Genomic DNA, 19,989 nt, shown 5'->3' on the forward strand with positions numbered 1-19,989 from the left:
AACTGTACTGCTGGTTTCTCTTTTAATGGAGGCGAACAGCAAATTCGTTTCCTCTCAGCAAACCTGGTGCAAACTGTACAATTCAACAAAAAAATACATAAGGCTCTGTCACATGCAGTCTCCTCCACACAATACACAGGTCTCAAGCTCCTCCTCTCAGCTAGTCTGGCGCAAACTGCATATACATATACTGATAAAACTTTTACTATTATCAGCAAAAATACTTTTAAATAAAAATGTGAAAATGAACTAAATAAATTATAAAATGCTCAATGTAATTGACAACATGAATTTCTTTTACATATGCAATCAATGTAAACACTATGCCAGACAAATTATCATGAACATTATACACATACCTGTACAATTCAACAAAAAAATACATAAGGCTCTGTCACATGCAGTCTCCTCCACACAATACACAGGTCTCAAGCTCCTGTTAGCAGATAAACATACAGAAAATCCTGTAGACTAGCACGTGGAAACATGTCTACTTTAAAGCTTGCAAAAAGTCTGTTTACAAGTTTTACGTTCAATTGACACTAACTGCATGTTCGCAACCTCAAAACTAACATTTATACATGCATAAAACAAGGTTTGTGTCGTACAAAAACCGAAATAAATGTTTAAAACTGACGAGCAAAATAATACATTACCTCCTCTCAGCTAGTCTGGCGCAAACTGAAGGAAGCGCGTGAATGACGCCACAAAGCCTGCGACACTCTTAAAGTGACAGTACAGGTATTAACACTATGTCTGAATACAACATCCAGCCATAAACATTGGCAACAGAACACATCTTAAATGTATAGGAAACAATGTTCATCAGGATTTGGTGACATTTCAACCGTAAAAGTAAAGATATAATTTCAACCTGGTTACATATGTCAAATTTAATACACTTAAAAAAAATAAACTTCAATACAATTTAAAATACATTAACAACAAAGTACACTTTCAAAAAGTACATTTAAAAAATAATTTGATTACTGATAAATTAGTATACTTACTGTTTGGACTATTAAGTTGAACTTAATTACATCTTTTTTGAAGTATACTTTTAAAAAGTACAAATCAAATACTCTTTAAATAAAGTACAACAAGTAGAAGTATACTTGTTTTATAATTCATGTACTTCATTCATATTTCAAATACACTAAAGTATACTACTTTTTTACCTGGGTGTCTCTGCTGTCCCTCCTTTCCATGTGTTCCATGATAAATTTCCCTCCATTTCCCACTGTTTTCTTCAATCTTCTGCAGTACTTCCTGAAACTTTTACTGAAACATTGAATTTTTCCACGTGTGTTTCATCCAGATCCTCCAGTTCATCTCCACATGTGAGCAGAATCATGATGTAAATCCAATAATCACTTGATATAATCCAGGATCTGTTGCTGGTTTGAGGAGAACTGAAGATCGAGAGACCAGAGGATCAGTCACCTGATCTTCTCACACATCTGTGCTTTACTGACTCTTAACTTTACACTTTATTTACCACAGAAAGTACAGTAATTCTGTGTGAAGTTGAGTGCAGAATTCAAGTTGTTCGGTGAAAATCTTATTTTGAGTCACGCGTGAAGGCGCGCTTGTCATTCAAACACAAGGAAGGAGAAATCATGCGATCGCAGTGAGGAAGCACGCGAGAGCCAATGAGCTGCGTGATGTTTCTAGAGGCGGGAAATTATAGCTATATATAGAAATTTAATGTCATCAATTTTTACCATGCTTTACAGAAAGACACCCACTAAAATGTCATTCAGTATAACAAAATATCTTGTCAGGGATATTTACAACAAAAAATCTATTCATGCCATATTAGAGACTATCCGAGGTTTTACCCAATAATTGTTTACTAATTTAAAATGCAATGCTCACTTATTCTTTATATATTTTAATATGTACAGGTCAGGATAAGTTGTTTTGATTTTTAAAAGTGTTACACTAAATGACAAGGGAACATTATTTGAACCACATGTTGACATTTTATTCCCCTAAAACTTATTTGAGACCTTAAACGTAGCCCTTTTACTTGCGTTAATGTGCTTTCTATGTATATGAAATCACATTTGTAAATTTCTATTTATTTACACATCTAAATGTGTGTATATATATATATATATATATATATATATATATATATATATATATATATATATATATATATATATATATATATATGCGCTCATTATTGAATCTTTTTATGTACACTAAAAAAACCTGAAAAAAAGTCTGGCAGCAAAGTTTAGATTCCCTTACATAGAGGCGGGAAATTCTGAAATGTCTAACTAGAGCGAGATTTGACTCAGCAGCAGAAGTAAAGGAAGAAACTTGCGAAACTTTCGAAACTCATGTTTTCGAAACTCATTCATGAACCACTAAGCAAGACTTTACAAGTATTCATGAACCACTAAACAAGAGTTTAAAGGTCTTTAAATGTCCATTTGAAAAGCACTTTAGGATTACACTTTCTTTATGTTCTAAAATGAAACACTATGTTATTTGAACACCTTCTTGAGCATCAATGTGGCAGTATTTGCTTTTTAATTAATTATAAGAATTCCAGCAGCACAGAAGTGCTCGTCCCCACAGTCATGTACAGAGGGAAAGTGCTTTATTTTGAGGTCAAAAAACAGGTTTTTTTTTCATTTCATAATTTGATTTTCTGCTACACTCAAGAATTAAAGGTGCTAAAGAGGATGTTTTGTTTTATACATTTTTGCAATATTACTTGAAACTGTCTTTACTAACTGACAAAAGACTATTTATTAGGTGCACTGAAAGGAATAATATTAATATACATCATCTGTGCACGAGGTAGGGCCTTGAAAATCATCGCGTAAACGATTGGCCCTCTGGCTTGTCAATCACTGCCGTGGCGTTCCTTGTGAGAGACGAGCGCGGCTGCGCGCTCCAGTAACTTTCCACACTCCACAGGCGCCGCATGCAATGTTTTTGTCAGGAGACAGGAGAAACAACAGCAGATTATGAGTTACCTGCGGTGAGTCCGACATAATGAATCCACTAACACGACACAGCGAATGCCGGTGGTAAACACTCGTGTTCCAATACTCGTGGCACGAGTTTTGGGAGGCGTTCCCTCGAAATGAGCTGTGAAGGAGGGGGGCTGTTCTTACGCATGTGCTCATTTCAAAAACTCACTAACAGTCTTTGGTTTCTCAGTCGACGAAAAGATCCTCTTTATCACCTTTAATGACAGTATATTTATTGAACAAAAATGTATTGTTTAATTTATCAAAATAAACAGAAAGTAGTGCAAACTTTGCTAAAGTGATTAAAAAGTATTACCATAGACATAATTTAAGTAAAGTATTTGTATATGTGTGTAGGGTATTTTCCCCGTGTGTCAGTGTGGTAAAAGTCCCCCTCACCACCTACATTTACATTCATGAGATTTTTAAACAAAATAAAAAACTTGATTTGAATATTTCCATGAATATCATTTGTCAGTTTGGCAAGATCAGCTTCTTCGTTTCTTGGACTCTCACATGTGCTGATGAGTCAAATCTCGCTCTAGTTAAACTCAAAAAAAAAAAAAGCTCAAAACTCTTTGTTTCTTTTCACCATAATTCTTGTCACTCTTTAGTAATCTGTCACTTTACATTAAAACTGCCTCAATATGAAGATTTTCTGTCTCTTCTTAAAACTCATCTCTTATTTATTATTTCATATGGTCAGAAGCAGGTGCATTGTTAATATTTTGTACATTGTTGTCTGTGATTGTGTTTTGTGTCCTAATTTAATTACTCTATTTGCTTAAACTTTGTTTTTAAATAAATAAATATGACTGACTGACAGATTGTAAGATCAGTTATTTTGTGCACATTTAACTGGTATCTGTTTTTATTTGTACTTTACGAACCAACGCACAATTATATGCAAAAGTCTAGCAGGCTACAAATACACAGTGCTTTATATAGTGATTTATTGTGTATTTTAGTTTTGGCTCAGTTTACAGATAGCCTATGTCACACATTCCTTCATTATCATATAAACTTGTTTCATGTTTAAATGAAACATCTTACAAAAATGTATCATGTGTTTGGCTTAAGTTTTTTAATTCATGGCAAGAAACCAAACTTAATTCACCTCTAAATATGTTTTAGGATTTTATTAATGGAAATATTTTTTTCAGTGTGAAAACAATTATCTGACAAAACATTTTAAAAATAAAACTTTTAAACTTTTTAAACTTACTTTTAAACTTTCTTTTTTGTTATCTATCAAAATGTAAACGGGCTTTAAATAATTCAGTTTACTTCATGACTTCGCTCACTCAGTTGAAGAGCGTGTACTGAGTGTATTGATATAGTTTGCACATATTTATCTCAAATTTATTTATTTTTTTATTATAAACCCCGATATGTGGGTGGAAATTTGCATAATTTCAGTGTCTTTTTGTGCGTACACAACTTTATACGACCAGGCCCTGGATCTGGGAAAACTGGAGCTGGAAAAGATGAGCATCTGGAAACACCATATTCTGCAGATCAGCTCAAACTCTCAGATGAAACAGATCTCGTTAAAAGATTTCAGAAATCGATCATGGAGATGCAGATCTTGGAGAAACGATGCTTAATTTGCTTAATTGGACGCCTACAGAAACCCCACTGCTGGTAAAACCTGACTGACAGTTTGTCGCTACTGTACTTTAAGTTAAATGTTTGCATTTGGCTCCTCCCTCTTTTTCATCATTTGACCAATCACAGTCTGTCGCCGGGTAAAGTTCCAGAAGTAGAACTGAATGATTAGGCTCCTCCCGAACCTGTCAATCATCCTTTCGAGTAAGCAGCAGGACCGGCCCAATTCCTCCTCCTCATCATCCTCATCCTCCTACTCCCCCTCCTCCTCTTCCTCATCGCCCTCCTCTGTTCCTCTCGGTACCGGCAGATTCTCGAGCCGAGCCTCGGGTTCGAGTCTTCGAGGACAGCAAGTCAAGTTCGTTCAGCATTAGAGTGAATGAGAGGCGAGCTCGTGAACTAAATCTGCTCGAGAACGCGCTTCTGCAAATCCAGGTGAAGTTTCATTCTTCTTTCTGCGGTTTCATTCTTCTCTCTTCAGTTATTGTGGCAAAGGATTCGCTTAAGGTATGAAATATATTATTATCTACATGTAGCCTAAATATAGTTTGGCTCTGATTCTGAAGCGTTTTTTTATGATTAGCAGGTTAATAATATTGTCCAACAGTATTCTTGAAGAAAAACACCATGTTCTCTTCCGCGAGTATCAGAAGTTTATACCTCGACACTTCTGTGCGCGGTTTGACAAAAACCTTCTACTATACTTAAAAAGTGTCTTAAATGCATATATATATATATTTTTAATTAAACAACCCATTCTGATGTACTGAAAACAACAACTCAAAGCTATATATAGAAATTTAATGTCATCAATTTTTACCATGCTTTACAGAAAGACACCCACTAAAATGTCATTCAGTATAACAAAATATCTTGTCAGGGATATTTACAACAAAAAATCTATTCATGCCATATTAGAGACTATCCGAGGTTTTACCCAATAATTGTTTACTAATTTAAAATGCAATGCTCACTTATTCTTTTATATATTTTAATATGTACAGGTCAGGATAAGTTGTTTTGATTTTTAAAAGTGTTACACTAAATGACAAGGGAACATTATTTGAACCACATGTTGACATTTTATTCCCCTAAAACTTATTTGAGACCTTAAACGTAGCCCTTTTACTTGCGTTAATGTGCTTTCTATGTATATGAAATCACATTTGTAAATTTCTATTTATCTAGACATCTAAATGTGTGTATATATATATATATATATATATATATATATATATATATATATATATATATATATATATATATATATGCGCTCATTATTGAATCTTTTTATGTACACTAAAAAAACCTGAAAAAAAGTCTGGCAGCAAAGTTTAGATTCCCTTACATTACAGCAAACAACCATATAAAAATACAGTCCAATACAACTATTTACACTCAAAATGAATTACAGTATATTACTGTTGATAGTTGCTTATTAGACTACAAACTAACTTTCAGGTTAAACTCTGTCTCCCGGTTTCACAGACAAGGCTTAAGCTAGTCCTAGACTAAAATGCATGTTTGAGCTGTTTTAACTGAAAGTAACTTGCACTGACATATCTTAAAATATGTCAGAGCCATTGTTTTGTCTCAAGATGCACACCAGTAATGTTTTTTTCTAGGGTACGTTTATAAAAGCTACTTACAAACCCTAAATGAAATAAGGCCTAATCCTGGCTTAACCTAAACCCTGTCTGTGAAACCGGGCCTATAAGTTTAGGGTTTTATAAAGTTATTTTATAATAATTATTTGTCTATCTACAGTTTGTTACTTTTAAAATATATCTTTTTCTGTGTACAATAACTAAGAAATGATTTATAAAAATGCAAAAAGTGCATCCAATTCCAATCCAACTTCTTTGACCAATCTCTAAATTAAGTAGAAATAGCAATAATTACAGCCAATTTATGTTAAATTAACAAAATATAAGTAAGTTTTAATCAAAGGAACCTGCACATTTACAGTATTAGTTATTTTACAGAAACACTGTCAAGATTTGTGAATGATGGGAAATACCAGTTATATAATTTAGAGCAGGACCACTGTCCTGAGTTCAGCTCCAACCCTGATAAAACATATTGTTACGACCTGGAAGAAACCCATCATGTGTAAATCCTCCATTAGCTCAGCCGTATTGTCATGTGACCTTCTCACTTTGAAACCACACACCATTTCTGCCACACTGTGAAAGAAGCGCGTGGGAGGAGTGGAGGACACCATTTACTTAGTAGTTCAACTACAATAGGTTTTGGCTTATCAGGAGAAACTTAAACAGATGTAATGCTGTTACATTAATGCAAATTTGTGCAGGTCTAAAAATATTTATGATCTATATTGGTGATTTAGCAATGTATAAAATCATGAAAATTATTTAGCTAGCTATTTTTCCCCCTCAAAATGGCTGCTATGGGGCAAAGTGAGCCAAATGCTGTGGGTAAATTGAGCCAGCATTTTAACTTACCCCACCATAAGGCAATGAAGTTAGATTAAATCTCTTAAGTATAAACTGGTACAGTTTCAATGTAATATTACACAACTGGTTAGTTTATCTTTTTTGTTTTTGAGTTTATTTGATACTAACAGCGAATCCTTCTCTGAAAAGAACCAAAAGATGATTAATCATATTTATCTTTCCACTTGTATTCCCTAATGGATGAACATCTTCAGCATCACAGGCCAAGAGCCAAAAATGTTGCTGGTTTCAGTGACATTTATGTATTCACTCTAATTTAGTTTTTATTTAATTTCACAGAACAAACTCTGTTACAACTTTGGTGTTTGACATTTTTTGTTTCAGAAATGCAAACAATTGAATATATTGAAATTTCACCTTCATTTGGTTGGTTTAATGTTGTTTGAGCTTTAAGAAAAGAAATGTGACCATATAAAAGTAAAATTTGCTTATTAAATTATTTTTTAAAAGAGGTAAATTATCTTTCCAATGTCACATGGGTTTGATTCAGATTCAGTTTGATGGTCAGATGATGCAATTACCCACTGACTCGGATCATATAATCACTTGATATAATCCAGGATCTGTTGCTGGTTTGAGGAGAACTGAAGATCGAGAGACCAGAGGATCAATCACCTGTTTCTCACACATCTGTGCTTTACTGACTCTTAACTTAAACTTTATTTACACAGAAAGTACAATAATTCAAGCACTGCTGCTCGAGCTGCCCTCCGTCTGCTGTCTTTCCCACTGAAAATGAACTGGGATCTCGTGGTTGTACTGTAGCCTACCAAGTAAAATGCACGGCCACACCCCCGTGCTAATGCTACAGCCCACGGCGCAAATTACAAGACGAAAAAAAAGGAAAAATAGAAAATCGGTTAGATTTCATTTATTCAAATGATTGTTTCTAAAGTCATAATTTAACAAAAGTAAAATTGAAAACGCTTCACAATTCAGTTTTCAGACCATACAATGCAAATGCAAAAATGGAAAATTGAAACCTCTCGTTATGATTTACATTTCTCTCATTTATGATTGCAATTAGATGAACCACAAACCTGCATTTGATCTGTTTCTCACATGTCAATGGCGTTTGAAGTTTGTAGCCTATGTTTATGTAGTGTCTTGTCTGGAACAGACACGTAAAAACGAAAGTAAGCAGCAGCTCTGGGATTTTTTTCCTACTCAATTTTTCGACGCGTTACATTAAGAACTAATATGAGTTTGTATTTGTGTTTAGTGTAAATGAACTCATGTGATCTGTCTGGTCTTGGAGTTAAAGCTTAAAGCAGAGCGACTTTCTTCATCTCCAGGTAGGCTGTGATGTTATCACAGGATCAACGACTGTATTTTGTTGTTGTCAAATTAATTTTATTCTAACATTAGGCTATGTCAGATGTTGTAGCTCAAAAGCGCACCAAATATGTCGGACTGAAGGAAAATCTTAATAATAGTAGTAAGTAAATAACAGGAACACTTTCATCAACATCACGCATAAAGAAAGGAAGTCGAGAGCAGGTCGCAGCCGAACACATTTTGCTTTCTCGGACTGTGTAAATCCACTTGTGTTTCAGAGTATTTTTTTTTCTTTACACATTAATTTCACTTGCTGGTACAAATATGGTCTTGTTTCATTAATACAGTTTTTTTTGCCCTTATTTATACTAAAAGAATGGAAGTGAAATCTGACAACATATCCCAAAATGTGTACAATAAAAAGAAAATATATATAAGACAAACTACAATATTTGGTCGATTACAGTTAACTTTTTCAGAAAAGTTAGTCAAGTTCGTTTTTTTTTTTTTTTTGCGTTTTGTTGTTTTTGGGGAAGTCACTACACTTCCTGATACAGCGTTTTAGTTTGTAAACGTTCAGGAAACCACAGCCAGTTGGGTCCTTGCAAACCTGTTTCTCGTCTCCTCTTTGTTTCTCATGTGAAAGGTCACAATATGTACAATCATGTAAAAGTTATTTAAAACCATATTTTCTTTTTTCAGTGTATAAACATGAACAGAATCAATCAGTTCTGTGGACAGATTCAGACAGCAGGAGGATTTGAGTACAAACTTCCCTCTGATATACTGAAACAGACACTCAATGGAGACTGTGATCAGAGCTGGTATACAAAGGTGACTGTCACACACACACACACACACACACACACACACACGATCTGATCCTCTTGTGTTTGATTTGTTCAGGACGGGCGTCTGTTAGCAGATCCATCAGATCCACACACACTGAGTGATCCTGTTATTTCAGTCTCATCTGATCGTCTCGTCACTTCTGACTGTGTGGATCAACTTCATCATGGGATTCAGTGTGATGTTAATGGGGTAAATGATTTCTGTTACTATAACAATTCACCTGTTTTATATTTAAAAACAGAATTATGACAATGTTCTTTAGTTTTAACTTTATTCTGATCTCAGTAACACTTTACAATAAGGTTCATTAGTTAAACATTAGTTAATGTATTAACTAACATGAACTAACCATGAGCAATACATTTGTTACTGTATTTACTAATCTTTGTTAATGTTAGTGAATGAAAGTACAGCTGTTCATTGTTAATGTTCACAGTGCATTAACTAATGTTAACAAGTGTAAGGGTGGATCTACAGGGGTTCAGGCTGTAGGGTCGCTGAATGACTAAAGAAACATTATCAGCAAGATGAAGATGAAAACTGTATATTTCTGTACATTTCTTGTCTATTACCACCCACTGCAACTTATACCAACGACGGAAATAAGTGCAGTTACAATAGCAAAATATGTGGGAGAGCGTTGCTATAGTGTGACAATATTGTATTGCAATAGGGAACACATTATTGTTCATACTAAATCAAAACTAGTTAGCACATCATTTGTAATAGAAAGGGTTTAATGACAATATCTGATTATGGTTACACTTAAAATAATTACAAAATAGATGTATGAGATGATAAAATTATATACCGTTAATCGTACACAGCATGTATGCAGAAAGTTACCTGAGAGAGAGAAAGAGAGAGAGAGAGAGAGAGAGTGCCCTAGAAAAGCCAAGAATCAAAAAGAGCCCAGAAAAAAAGAGCAGAGAATAAAAAGGGTCAGAGCAACAGTTCTTCTTTTATCCCTTCCTTGACCATGTGACTGAAACCCAAATGTGAGACATTCAAACTGACCAATCAGAAGATTAAAACTTCCCCCACTGTACTAAAGGTGTGACCATTTGTAGATCCCCGATGTACACACATCTTGGCCTACAATCACTATCAACACCTTTGTGCCTCCCAAATGGCCCTTGTAACAAGTGAGAGGGGGTTGAAACAGTAAAGCAAATGTCTTTGTTCATTTAAAATATCTTTGGATGTTTTCAATCTTACACAAGATTTTAATAATGTATTAGTAAATGTTAAAGTTAACATTAACAAAAATTAATATATGCTGTGGAAGTGCAGTTCATTATTATTTCATGTTAACTAATGTTAATTAATGAACCTTATTGTAAAGTGTTACCCTTATCTTCTGATTATGAATCATTATAGCTGATGTTCGACAGGACAGTAAACATAAACACAGTAAACATTATAAATGATTCTCTAACGCTTCTTTCTTTTATTAAAGTCTTATTACAGACATCAGACCAGATTCAGAGGTGAGTGAGACACTTGATATTTAATGATATGAGATACAGATTTCCTGATTCAATTTAAAGCAGTGGTTCCCAACCTGTTTTACAGGAGACCCCTATTATAACTTTCAAAATCCTTAACGAATTTATCGGCATCTATTATTTTACTCACACTTATGTCGGCTATCCAGTTAAAAACCTCTTTAAGTTATGTTCATGTTTCCCTCATTCATGTGTTGCGCGCCACCTTGAAGTAGCAACGCTGGGAGCAGGGAAATCTATTTAGAGTGATTTATTTTATTAATTAAAATATTGATATTTGATGCCAGCGTATCAATTCTTGTACTGCACAGAGAAGGACAACAATATATTGATATTTGATATATATCAATATTTTGTACCACCTCCAATAGACAACTTAAGAAAACATTTGTGATTCAACAATAATGTAGTACAATAATTTACTCTGTACAACAGCTTTTTCATTTGAGAAGAATATTGCCGACATCTCTGTGTCGTGTGGAGAGATTCAGACAGCAGGAGGATTTGAATACAGACTTCAGTCTAATTTACTGAATCGAACACTCAATGGAGACTGTGAGCAGAGCTGGTATTCAGAGGTGAGTGTGTGTTTCTGTCCTCAAACTACACCATTATATATATATACACACACACACACACAGTACACAATACTTCATCCTTTTGTGTTTGATTTGTTCAGGACGGGCGTCTGTTAGCAGATCCATCGTATCCACACACACTGATGTATCCTGCAACATCTGTATCATCTGATCGTCTCGTCACTTCTCACTGTGTGAAACTTAATCATGAGATCATCTGTGATGAAACAAAAGTAAATCAACTCAATCTCTCTCATCATTTATCTGTTTTCCTATTAGTAGTAACACTATAAATATTACTCTGATGATTCTTTTATTTCAGCTCAGATTGGACATCATGTTCAGAGGTGAGAGAGACTTCAAATCTTTTGATGATATCTATCCTTAAAGATGCACTTCACACTGTAATCTTCTCATGTTGTTCCAATTATGACTTTCTTTCCTCTGTGAAACACAAAAGCTGATTTTTTTTAAAAGGAAACCTCATTGTTTTTGCTCCATGAAAGTAAAGTCACAGAGGTTTGGAGTGACATGAAGGAATGGAAACTCAGATTAAACTCTGTGCTGAAGTGAATCTGAATCAGATCAAACTCTGTGCTGAAGTGAATCTGTCCTGATTTAGATCAAACTAAAGTGAATCTGTCCTGATTCAGATCAAACTCTGTGTTGAAGTGAATCTGTCTTGATTCAGATCAAACTCTGTGTTGAAGTGAATCTGTCCTGATTCAGATCAAACTCTGTGTTGAAGTGAATCTGTCTTGATTCAGATCAAATTCTGTGTTGAAGTGAATCTGTCCTGATTCAGATCAAACTCTGTGTTGAAGTGAATCTGTCCTGATTTAGATCAAACTCTGTGTTGAAGTGAATCTGTCCTGATTCAGATCAAACTCTGTGTCGAAGTGAATCTGTCCTGATTCAGATCAAACTCTGTGTTGAAGTGAATCTGTCCTGATTCAGATTAAACTCTGTGTTGAAGTGAATCTGTCTTGATTCAGATCAAACTCTGTGTTGAAGTGAATCTGTTCTGATGCAGATCAAACTTTGTGTTGAAGTGAATCTGTCCTGATTCAGATCAAACTCTGTGTTGAAGTGAATCTTCTGTAAGTGAATCATAATGAGTGTGAATGTGTTTTTCAGTGAGGAATGAAACTGCAGTGACTCCAAACTCAGGTGAGTTTCAGCTGATACACGTGTGTCTGATTCACTAATAAAACACTGATTCAGATCTGATTCAGACTCAATCCAGTTTGAATGTGAACAGGCCTTTGTTTTCTGTCATATTGTCTGATATTTGTGATCATTGTGTGTTTTAAAGATGTTCTGGATGAAGTGACTCCGTCTCTCCAGCTCTCAGGTAAAACATCAAGAGCTTTAAACCCTTTTAACTCTAATATTGATTCATCATTGTTATTGATCAGATGATTTGATATTTGATCACTTGTGTAGATCAGCTGTGGTGGTTGTTTGCTCTCTTCATCATCATCTTCATCATCTTCATCTGTTTCATGCTGCGTAAAAGAATCTTCAGGTGAGTCCAGACTGATCTTTCCTTACATCATACTTTAGTCTTTACGTCTGACACTAGTTCACAAGAGCTCAGGTCATCATCAATCACATTTTCACTCATTTTATTCGGTTATTTTATGAGTCTGTCACAACAGGTTTCTATGAATTTATATATGTGTCCTGTGCTGGCAAAATGAGTCGCGATGAGCATATTTTCAAAAATTAGTTATTGTCAATTAGTTATAAGTCAATTTTGAGAAAAATCGAGTTAAAGTTTTTTGAAGGTTCCAAAATCACCTAGAAACCAAAGTATCCAATAATACGTATTCAGGAGTATTGGGTAAGGGCTGTATTTGTGTTGGAGGAGGAGGATTTCTCAGTTAAAGCAGAGTTTGAAGTTTACTGATAATTCAGTTAAAGTGGTAACGGGAGTGGTAACAGTGAGCAGTGGTCTATAAGTATCAAAGAACAACAATAAATATTAGATATACAGCTAAATCAATAACTCACATAGGCAACAATCCAGGTTACATGATTAAAGTTGTTGCAGTACTTAATTTGTCCACAAGATAACGAAAGATCACACATGGCATTAGATATGAAAGACGCCATTTTAACATGTCATTACAGGCAGAGGAAACTAAAGATAACGTAATATATACACAAATATAAATCACCATCCAGAGATATTACTCGCACTGTAATGATACTCAGACCTTAGTTATATATAACAAGTGAACTTTAACACTATATGCGCTAATTGGATTGCCGCGATGGCGAACAAATGATCTGGTGGTAAATCAATAAAGTGCACAAATCTGCCTTCAAACACATCGAACAGATCACATGATAATATAGGTAATAAACAACTTACATTCTGGTTATTAACTCGCTCACATAAGTTCACTACTCAAGTAAAAGGACATAAATTCTGCATCGGAGCATTCTTGACTCTCTTGCTGACTGCGATCGAGGCTCTGACTGATATTCAGTAAACAGCACTCTGATTGGATGAATCCTTCTTAACAATATTCTGATGTTTTCAGACAGATGCACGGTTCATCTGTCAACGTGAAGATGATCCAAAACAGGTGAGTGAATCAAACTGAGAAAAAGACTTGAACTGATTTTCATTTCAGAGATTAATTAGACAAATGATGATGTAAAGTATATCTGATTTAGATGAATCTGAACTGAATCTGAATGTGTTTCACGCAGGGATCTGGTGAAGGTCGGATCTGCTGATCCTCGTTCACAGCAGGAATCTGAAACGATTCAGTGTCCAGATGATGATCAACATCATTAAATCAACATCACGGGTGATTTTTAATATGCACTCGCGCCTTATATAAATAAGCAGTACTGGCGAATTTCAATTGTCTCATTATTCTGTACATTTTACAAATATTTGGGACGCAATTATAATATTATTTTTAAATATAATAAAGTATATATATATATAAATAAACTAATTGTTGATTCTTACAACTGAATTAATCTATACTGAATTTAAGCTGGACAAAATTATTCACGTTATCACTGTAAAGCTGCTTTGACATAATAATCTGCATTGTAAAAATTGCTATATAAATAAAGGTGACTTGACTTGACTTATCAGCACTGGAAAAAAACAGGGATGTCATTGTCCAGTTCAATAACAACACGCACGTTTTTGTTCCCTTTTTATTTATAATGAGGTCTGCAGCTTGCAGACCCGTGCTGTGTCTCTTTAGCTCTGCCCACAGCACGCCTCCTGGAGCTCGGCTTTTTTTCAGAAGTGTGAACTGAATATAAAAGTAATAAACAGCCTATGCTATACGCAAAATATATTTAACTTAAATAATTAACATATTAACAAAATAAATGAAAAAAAAAAACTGCTACAACTCAGACTATATCCTGAGTTTTGGTTTATTTTTGAGAGGAAATTTCACGGAAAGGAAACCGAGAAGCAGAAAATTGTTTTTGTTTTCTTTATTTTAAAAACAAATGTTCTGTTTTTATTATGAGTGTACAAAAATAATAAGCCTAGGTAACCCTTCACAGATTCGAATGGTGTTACTCTTAAGACCATAAATCTCTTTTTTCCATTTTTTATAAGAAATTTAAAGTGATCGCGCCAGCGCCTCACGCACACACAACAAAAACCTTTCAGCTTTAGAAACATCGCAGCCTGTTAATTGTCAAAATAACACAGTCAACCAAATATATAAAAAGTTGCACTGCTCATTTTAAATAGTATGTGTATAATCAAAGCATTTAAATAATAAATATAGTTTAGCATTCAAATACATCGTGAATATGGAAACATTTGGATTTGTGCTAAATGAGAGAGGTAGATTATAACGCTGTTTCTGTTTCAATTTACCTTTAAATTAATTTGTTTTGGCTTGATGTTTTTCATTCTTTTTCTGTTCTGAATACCATTAAGTTTAAAGGATTTGTTGTTGAGTAAGGGAACTAAAATAGCATATGTAGTGGATATTTGTCTGATCTTGATGTGATCGTGGGGTTTGATCCAATATATATGTTTTAATGTAGACTTGAGTACCAAATGAGAATTGCTATAATCATTGTCTATATTTTAAGACCAATTGAGGTCTTAAAGGTGCCCTAGATTCAAATATTGAATTTACCTCGGCATAGTTGAATAACAAGAGTTCAGTACATGGAAATGACATACAGTGAGTCTCAAACTCCATTGTTTCCTCCTTCTTATATAAATCTCATTTGTTTAAAAGACCTCAGAAGAACAGGCGAATCTCAACATAACACTGACTGTTACGTAACAGTCGGGATCATTAATATGTACGCCCCCAATATTTGCATATGCCAGCCCATGTTCAAGGCATTACACAAGGGCAGCCAGTATTAACGTCTGGATCTGTGCACAGCTGAATCATCAGACTAGGTAAGCAAGCAAGAACAACAGTGAAAATGGCAGATGGAGCAATAATAACTGACATGATCCATGATATCATGATATTTTTAGTGATATTTGTGAATTGTCTTTCTAAATGTTTCGTTAGCATGTTGCTAATGTACTGTTAAATGTGGTTAAAGTTACCATCGTTTCTCACTGTATTCACGGAGACAAGAGCCGTCGTTATTTTCATTTTTAAACACTTGCAGTCTGTATAATTCATAAACACAACTTCATTCTTTATAAATCTCTCCAACAGTGTGTAATGTTAGCTTTAGCCACAGAGCACTATCAAACTTATTCAGAATCAATGTAAACATCAAAATAAACACTGTACTTACGCGATTAGACATGCTGCATGACGAACACTTTGTAAAGATCCATTTTGAGGGTTATATTAGCTGTTTGATCTTTTTTTTATGTTGTTTAAGGCAAGCCCGAGCTCTTGGGGCGTGGAGCACCAGATTTAAAGGGCCACACACCCTGAATCGGCTCATTTATAATGATGTCTCAAAATAGGCAGTTAAAAAAATTAATTAAAAAAAATCTATGGGGTATTTTGAGCTGAAACTTCACAGACACATTCAGGGGACACCTTAGACTTATATTACATCTTTTAAAAAGAAGTTCTAGGGCACCTTTAATGTTTTTCCGTTTTGTTAAAGGTAATTAAAGCAACAGTTTTTCATAACAGAAGAATATGTAAAAATATGGTGTTTGGGGTGGAATGCACAATAATTAACATAATAATAAACAGCTGGCTGAATTTATTTCTCTACATGATATGACTATATTCAGATGGAAATATCATGCATCAAACCCTAGAGATAATCACCATATTTATAATCAAACCGTCACATTCAAAAATATGATATTAATAATATCATATATTAAAATATATTTATTGTTACTACTGTAAATCTATATTAAATTATTATGGGATCTCCTTCAATGCTTTCAGAATCTTTACTTTTTAAAATAATTTTGTTTCTATATTTTTGTTTTTTATATTTTAATGACAGTATATTTATTGAACAAAATGTATTGTTTAATTTATCAAAATAAACAGAAAGTAGTGCAAACTTTTCTAAAGTGATTAAAAAGTATTACCTTAGACATCATGAAAAACATTATTTAGCTGAAGCATTTGTATCTGTGTGTATTTTCCCCGTGTGTTTGTGTGGTAAAAGTCCCCCTCACCACTTTCACATTCACAAGATTTTTAAACAAAATAAACCACTTGATTTGAATATTAAATCATTTGTCAGTTTGGCAAGATCATCTTCTTTGTTTCTTAAACTCTCACATGTGATATGAGTCAAATCTCACACCCCTTAAACAGCTGAAAACTTCCCTCCTCAAGACGACATCTCCCTTCGCTTGTTTTTATCACAGTTCTTGTCATTCTTTAATAATCTGTCACTTTACATTAAAACTGCCTCAATATGAAGAATTTAAGTCTCTTCTTAAAACTCATCTCTTATTGATTATTTGATATGGTCAGAAGCAGGTGCATTGTTAATGTTTTGTACATTGTTGTCTGTGATTGTGTTTTGTGTCCTAATTTTAATTATGCTATTTGTTTAAACATCACTTTGACCAACAGCTGCTGTTTTTAAATAAATAAATATGACTGACTGACAGATTGTTGATGACATGAGAATGAAAATCTCAATTCAATACGCGATTTCTCAGAATCTGAGACTGGGTTGGACGCCTACAGAAAACCCACTGCTGGTAAAACCTCAGACTGACAGTTTGTCGCTACTGTACTTGAATTTAAATTTTTGCATTTGGCTCCTCCCTCTTTTTCATAATTTGACCAATCACAGTCTCCTCCTCTTCCTCCCCCTCCCCCTCCCTCCTCCTCTTCCTCCTCTTCCTCCTCCTCCTCTTCCTCCTCTTCCTCCTCCTCCTCTTCCTCCTCTTCCTCCTCCTCCTCGCCCTCCTCCTCTTCCTCTCAGTATACCTGCAGATTCTCGAGCCGAGCCTCGGGTTCGAGTCTTCGAGGACAGCAGGTCAAGTTCGTTCAGCATTAGAGTGAATGAGAGGCGAGCTCGTGAAACAAGCTGCTCGAGAACGCGCTTCTGCAGATCCAGGTGAAGTTTCATTCTTATTTCTGCGGTTTCATTCTTCTCTCTTCTGTTAATGTGGCAAAGGATCCGCTTAAGGTATGAAATATATTATTATCTACATTTAAATATAGTTTGGCTCTGATTCTGAAGCGTTTTTTTATGATTAGCAGATTAATAATATTATCCAACAGTATTCTTGAAGAAAAACACCATGTTCTCTTCCGCGAGTCTCCGCTTGTGCGCGGTTTGACAAAAACCTTCTTCTACTACTCTTTATGAAATACTTGAAAAGTGTCTTAAATGCATATAATAGCTAATAATAAAAACAACTAAAAATGTAGCCTATATATAGGGTGAATTGCTCTAAAGTAGGACACTGCCTAATGTGGGACACCTAAGGTTTAGTGTTTGTAGGTCCCGCATAAATACTTGAATGTCAGTGAAACTATAGGTTATCTGAAGCTGTGGTGCCATGTGATCAAAATCACATAGCCTCTCAAATGTCCTGTCATATATGAGACTGTAGCAATCATCAAAAAGGAAGGACCTTGTGTGAAAGCCACCCAAAGGTCAATGACATAGAGTTTTGACAAACTTGACATTAAGGAGTATAAATTAATTTTAATTAAAAGTAAAACCTTAAAAGTAGACGTTTTACTTGCATGTAAAGTGCTTTATATGTGTATAAAATCACTTTTATAAATTTCTATTGATGCGGACATCTAAATGTGTAGATATATAATCAGGGTATCCGCGGGTCCTTAAAAAGTCTTAAATTTAACTTGTTCATATCTGCAGATACCCTGATATAAATACATGCGCTAATTATTGAATCGTTTTATGTACACTAAAAAACCTGAAAAAAGTCTGGCAGCAAAGTTTGGATTCCCTTAAATCACAGCAAATAACCATATAAAAATACAGTCCAATACAACTATTTACACTCAAAATGAATTACAGTATATTACTGTTGATAGTTGCTTATTAGACTACAAATAATGTCAAATTATGTAAAACAACTAACTTTCAGGTTAAACTCTGTAAATTTAGGGTTTTATAAAGTTATTTTATAATAATTATGTGTCTGTCTACAGTAAGTTACTTAAAAATATATTTTTTTCCATGTACAACAACTAAGAAATGATTTATAAAAACGCAAAAAGTGCATTAATTCAAAAACAGACATTTGTATATTTACAGTTTTAATTTTTATTTTACAAATCCAGTCTCACAAGTTCTTTGATCAATCTCTAAATTAAGTAGAAATAGCAATAATTGCAGCCAATTTATGTTAAATTAACAAAATATTAGTAAGTTTTAATCAAAGAAAGCCTGCACATTTACAGTATTAGTAATTTTACAGAAACATTGTGAATGATGGGAAATACCAGTTTAGTATTCATAGCATATCATTAGAGCAGGACCACTGTCCTGAGTGCAGCTCCAACCCTGATAAAACATATTGTTACGAGTGTACCTAGAAACCTCATCATCAGCAGAAACGCGTCAGTCCTCCATTATCTCAGCCATATTGCCGTGTGACCTTATAACTTGGAACCACGTACCATTTTCTGCCACTCTGTGAAAAGAAGCACGTGGGAGGAGTGGAAGGCACCATTTACCATTTCACAACATTGCATGCAAAAACTGTAAACATACACTCAATACAACCATTTATGGTCAAAATGAATTAAATTACAGTATATTACTGTTGATAATTGCTTATTAAGCTATGGAAAAACTGATAATGTCAAATTATGTAAAACAACTAACTTTCAGGTTAAACTGTAAATTTAAGGTTTCATCAAGTTATTTTATAATAATTCTTTCTGTCTACAGTAATTTACTTTTTAAATATAGTTTTTTTTCCCCATGTACAATAACTAACAAACGATTTATAAAAATGCAACAAGTTTGTTTATTCAAAAACAGACGTTTGCATATTTACAGTTTTATTTTTTATTTTACAGATCCAATCTCAAAACTTCTTTGACCGATCTCTAAATTAAGTACTAGCAATATTTACAGCCAATTTACATTAAATTAACAAAACATAAATAGCCTACAGAATTTAATAAAATTAAAAAAAAATTATAAGTAAATTTTATAAGTAGCCTACAGAATTTAATAAAAGGAACATATATATATTATATGATGTGTATATATATATATATATATACATATATATATA

At 34.0% G+C, this 19,989-nt stretch overlaps 1 protein-coding gene and 1 long non-coding RNA gene across 2 annotated transcripts; one reads left to right on the forward strand and one right to left on the reverse strand.

The window, feature by feature from the left end:
* On the reverse strand, positions 1 to 1,697 carry LOC125273932. Its single transcript, XR_007186143.1, has 2 exons — positions 657 to 1,697; positions 1 to 436 (listed from the first exon to the last, which is right to left on the reverse strand). It is a non-coding gene; the product is annotated as an uncharacterized LOC125273932 (long non-coding RNA).
* Positions 1,698 to 4,780: 3,083 nt separating this feature from the next.
* LOC125273938 lies at positions 4,781 to 14,463 on the forward strand. The gene is made up of 12 exons (XM_048199778.1): positions 4,781 to 5,108; positions 9,059 to 9,190; positions 9,263 to 9,397; positions 10,668 to 10,698; positions 11,152 to 11,294; positions 11,396 to 11,527; positions 11,617 to 11,641; positions 12,432 to 12,464; positions 12,610 to 12,648; positions 12,741 to 12,822; positions 13,847 to 13,891; positions 14,019 to 14,463. Exons 2-12 carry the CDS (start codon positions 9,068 to 9,070, stop codon positions 14,104 to 14,106), a joined length of 876 nt encoding a protein of 291 aa, XP_048055735.1. The 5' UTR covers positions 4,781 to 5,108; positions 9,059 to 9,067; the 3' UTR covers positions 14,107 to 14,463.
* Positions 14,464 to 19,989: the final 5,526 nt, after the last annotated feature.

Source organism: Megalobrama amblycephala, linkage group LG1 (assembly GCF_018812025.1).
Source record: "Megalobrama amblycephala isolate DHTTF-2021 linkage group LG1, ASM1881202v1, whole genome shotgun sequence".
NCBI classification, from domain to species: domain Eukaryota; kingdom Metazoa; phylum Chordata; class Actinopteri; order Cypriniformes; family Xenocyprididae; genus Megalobrama; species Megalobrama amblycephala.